At 42.5% G+C, this 4857-nt stretch overlaps 1 protein-coding gene across 1 annotated transcript; it reads right to left on the bottom strand.

Annotated features, from left to right (window-relative positions):
• Window positions 1-294: 294 nt before the first annotated feature.
• On the bottom strand, window positions 295-853 carry LOC129758588 (tetra-peptide repeat homeobox protein 1-like). The gene is made up of 2 exons (XM_055756131.1): window positions 840-853; window positions 295-790 (listed from the first exon to the last, which is right to left on the bottom strand). Exons 1-2 carry the CDS (start codon window positions 851-853, stop codon window positions 295-297), a joined length of 510 nt encoding a protein of 169 aa, XP_055612106.1.
• Window positions 854-4857: the final 4004 nt, after the last annotated feature.

Below are 4857 nucleotides of genomic sequence, written 5' to 3'. Positions count from 1 at the left end.
GCCGAATCGAGAAGCCGAAAGTTTATTACCTTTGATCGATCTCTCTGCTTTGTGGGGTGCATTTTGTTTTTGTTCACTGTCGTTTCTCGATTCAACCCTTAGTTAGATTCGATGTTAATAAGAGGAAAAAAAATGCGAGGGAAACTTCAGTCTGATCTTCCAATTTATGATGTTAATTCGAGTGGGACAATTGATCGGTTTTTTGCCCTCGCATATTTCATAATTTTTTTAAAATTTTACTAACGACTCATGTTCATCGCCAATACCATGTTGAATTGAAGAAGTGATACATATCTAAGAGGAAGATGAACTAGGACCAGCACTAGGACCAGAAATAGAACCACGACTATCACCAGGACTAGGGCCAGGACTAGAACCAGGACTAGGACCAGGACTAGGACCAGAACTAGGACCAGAAATAAGACCAGGACTAGGACCAGGACTAGGACCAGGACTAGGACCAGGACTAGGACCAGGATTAGGATCAGGACTAGGACCAGGATTTGGTCCACTACCGCTTCTAGGACTAGGAGTAAGAACAAGAGCAGGACCAGGACCAGAACGAGGACCAGGACTAGGACCAGGATTATAACCAGGACTAGAACCAGGATTATGACCAGGACTAGGAACAAGACCAAGACCAGAACATGAACCAAGACTGGGATCAGGAATATGATTAGGACTAGGACCAGTACTGGGACCAGGACTAGGATCAAGACTGGGATCAGAACTAGGACCAGGATTTTGACCAAGACTAGGGCGAAGAATAGGACCAGGACTGGGACCAGGACTGGGACCAAAACTGGGAGCAGGACTAGGACCAGGATTTCCACCATAACTTGACCTTGACCATGACCTTGACCAAGACCTTGACCAAGACCTTGACCAAGATTTTGACCAAGACCTTGACCAAGACCTTGACCAAGACCTTGACCAAGACCTTGACCAAGACCTTGACCAAGACCTTGACCAAGACCTTGACCAAGACCTTGACCAAGACCTTGACCAAGACCTTGACCAAGACCTTGACCAAGACCTTGACCAAGACCTTGACCAAGACCTTGACCAAGACCTTGACAAAGACTATGACCAAGACCCTGACCAAGAACTTTACCAAATTTATAACCGTGACTTAACCAAGACCTTGATCAAAAATTTTGACAAGACTTTGACGAAAACTTGGTCAAGACCTTTACTAAGACCTTGGCCTTGACCAAAACCTTTACCAAGAAGTAGACCAAGACCAAAAGTCTGAAGAGTACCCAAACTAAGATTTAGCTACGATAAATATTAAGAAGAAGGTGATGATATTTAACCAGATTGTTACCTAAATCTTGATCAAGACTTATTCCAATTTATTTTCTATGACTATGATCAAGATACGAACACAATCAAAATTCTAAATAAAGATGGAGAGATCAAGACCTCGGTCAAAATACAGCTAAGTTAAGAATGAAATCGAGTCCTAAGAACAGGACCGATACCACGATAAAAGCGTAAATCGAGATGAACGCTAAGATGTTGTTCAATTTCAAACTCAAATCTTTGGGTGTGTAAAGACAAACTTAAATCAATAAATATTCCGAGAACTAACAGTCGAAAGCCAGCAAAATAGATCAATCATAGCATAAAAATCTACAAGACTACGATCGAGACAAATTGTCATACCAAAGGTAAAACCCAATATCAAGACTAAGGTCAGAATCAGTGTCCTGACCAAAATAAGGATCGAAACCTAGATTGGAATCAAGCCTAGGTCGTCGACAAGCTCTGGAGCGCTAAAAAAAAGACTAAATGTTTCCGTTAAGTTCACCAGACGAAGGTAATAGATAACTGAAAACTTTTGTTGTTCAACGTTCTTAACTCCCTAAAAAATAAAAACACACACAAAAAGTCTGTCTCATTTTGAAATCAACCAGACATGCATGTTACTGACCTCTCTACTGGGAAACCACTCAGAGGATTAAACCTTGAAGCAAAACAAGTTGATTCGTGGCGAGTAGAGCTAAACTTGCGGAAGACACGAGAGAAAAACCAAAAAAAAACCGCCTTACAAAAGATGAAAATCGAAAAACTTTATCCATACATTAATTTTGACAGTTCTGCGGCACACGACGCACAATTTATTCGTCGTTACGATCCTACTAAACCTTCACCTTGGCTTTCGTTCTCGATCGGCTCGTTGACTGATCGCCGAACGAACGACCCGCGCAAGCTGGAAGATCTTGCTTGGCACGAGCCACAATCATCTCGATCGAGCCTAGAGCACCTGCTGCCGTTTGCCTGGCCTCTGCTGACTGAATTCATACTTTGTGGCTTTTTGCTTCTTCCTTCCGAATTGTCTGGCTGGTTGAAGGCCGGCGGCTGGACGATCGATCGATGATGCTTCTTTTGCGTTTCGTTTGGGGCCAGGAGACAATCGTTAGCCGTCTTCGTCTCCTGGCGAAAGGAATAAGAACAGAAAGGCAGACAGACAGATAGAAGACGATGCTCGCAGCTTGCGTACGGTTGAGGCGTATTTTTTCACCTTCACTCAAAATAATAAGGTTAGAATTTGAGGTAAAATCGACTACACAACAAAGACCCGGGGCACGCACATCTTTCTCCGGGACGTGGTCAAGATGAACAAAGACAAAAAAAAATCGTTAGGCTTATTTTGATTAACCCTTGGAGGTTCTAGTTCGATTTTCGGAAGTAAAATTGAAAAATAACGATTTTGATATGATTTTCTTAAGAAAAGTCGACATTTTCCGAAAAGTTGATTTGGGCGACGTCGACTGAAATCGGTCCGATTTGTGAGTCTTTTTTCCGACAGGGTTAAATTTGTTCAAAATTGGACCGAAATCGGTCCGAATCATACAATGTGTATGAAAAAGGTTTTCAACATGTGAAGTTTTGCGTTTTAAGATAAAAAGTCACCTCAAAGGTTAACCGAGCAAAGGTTCAATGCGTTTGTGTCATATCACTTCATTCATTGTGGGGAAGGCAAAAGACGTGAGATTTTTAACTTCTGCTTCAACACAACCCGAAGAGTCTTGCATCTTTGAGCTTTGTCCTGTCCTGATTCCACCAGGCCGGGCTTTTCTCGGTGTTTCCAATTCAATAAACACCTGTAGTGGTTTTTTTTGGCTTCATGCTCAAGCCGTCCCGATCATCGGTGATCCTCCGCAGCATCGTCGGATGAATTTTCCTTTCTTCAAATGGTTTGAGCAGGTTGCACTCGATATGTTTGGTTTTTTTTCTCTCGCGATTTGGCCTCTGGGGATCGGTTCCTGCTTCCTTATTCGGAGCTCATTTTTTTAAAGCAATTTTTCCTCCACTGATTACAGTTTGCAGTTAACTTTACTGTGGTGTTTTAATTTTTATTAGGGGTCTTTTTTAGGATGGAGATTTTTTGTGGACCATACAGCTGCCTTTCCACGGAATGATAACGGGAATTCATGATGGGGATGAATGTTTTTTTTTTTTTGAATACTTATTTCTTCCAATTACACTAAGGCTACATACACATGTCTTAGGCGTATGTATTACTTTTTGAAATATAGTCATTAAAATTGAAATTTAGTTATTTGATTACTTCTATTCAGTAGATTGTATTAAATTTAACTTGTAGGATGTAGATCAAACAAGTAAAAATTTCATAATATCAAAAGACATTGTTATTTTCTTACAAAGAAGATCGTATTCACGGTCCCGTATACTCCGCAGCAGAATGGGTACCGACTTTGGAATGCTTCGAGCCGTTCCATCGATATTCACCGCAACGTGGTTTTCGATGAAACCAGCGTTTTGGAGCCTGTGCAAGATTATGCTACACCAGAGATGGTCATCGAGAAGTTCGATGAGAGCCCACCTGAGCCTGAACTCACACTTGAGCAGTTAGCCAATGTGAATTCATCCGAAGGCACACTTGAGCCGTTAGACGATGTACCGATAACAGAAAACCAATCTGAGCGGTTAGCCGATGTGCCTGCAGATCCCAATCACACTATGGGTAGCAGTGTGGTTGTTGACGATCATGGCGAGAGCGACTACGAGAGCAACGCGAAATTCCCAAAGCATGCCGATGAACAAGATTCCTTCACCTCTGAACCGGCCCTGAGACGAAGTTAGCGCACTAGAGGAACTACTTAGCGATACGTGGTTAACGTAGCCGCTGTTGTTGATGAGGAGCTCCCTCAGAACATCACTGAGCTGAAGCGCCGGAAAACTGGGATTCCTGCAAGATCGCCATCGACGAGGAATTAACAGCGTTGTAAAGCATGGATCACCATGAATCTGGACGCACTGTTTATTATACCATTGCGCTCCTAGTTGTTGGATCTGGAATGTTTTGACAGTACTTTGTTCGAAAATGTTTTTTCTATCAATGCTGAAAATTTCATTTCGATTCGTTTTGTTCCAAAAAAGTTACACGTGATGGAAGCCGCGAGACGAAAATAAATTTTGGACACCAACGTAAAAATCCGACGTGGTCGGGTTGAAAACATCGCGAAATCGTTGAAAATGCTCAAATCAACCGTGTGCAGCGTTCTCAAACGTTTTCGTGAGATGCATACTATCGATCGGCAGGTTCATACCAAGCGTTATAGTGGACCTAAGAATCAGAAACTGCATTTGAAGGTGTTGAGAACGATCAGGGCAAACACAGGGTAGTCGGACTACGACATCGCCCAGAAATTCAACGTCGTCCGGTACACCGTCAGAAGGATTAGTCTGCGCGAAAGAATACGATCCCAGTAAGCAACCAAACCGGACATTGAAGCAGAATTTAGTAGCCTAAGGATGTGCCCGGAAGTAATACAACAACATTCCAACGAAGTACGACGGATGCATCCTCATGGATGACGAAACGTA

The sequence above is a fragment of the Uranotaenia lowii genome, chromosome 1 (genome assembly GCF_029784155.1).
Source record: "Uranotaenia lowii strain MFRU-FL chromosome 1, ASM2978415v1, whole genome shotgun sequence".
Taxonomy (NCBI): Eukaryota; Metazoa; Arthropoda; class Insecta; order Diptera; family Culicidae; genus Uranotaenia; species Uranotaenia lowii.
Note: the sequence above shows the minus strand (reverse complement) of the source record. Positions and strands in the feature narration are given on the sequence as shown.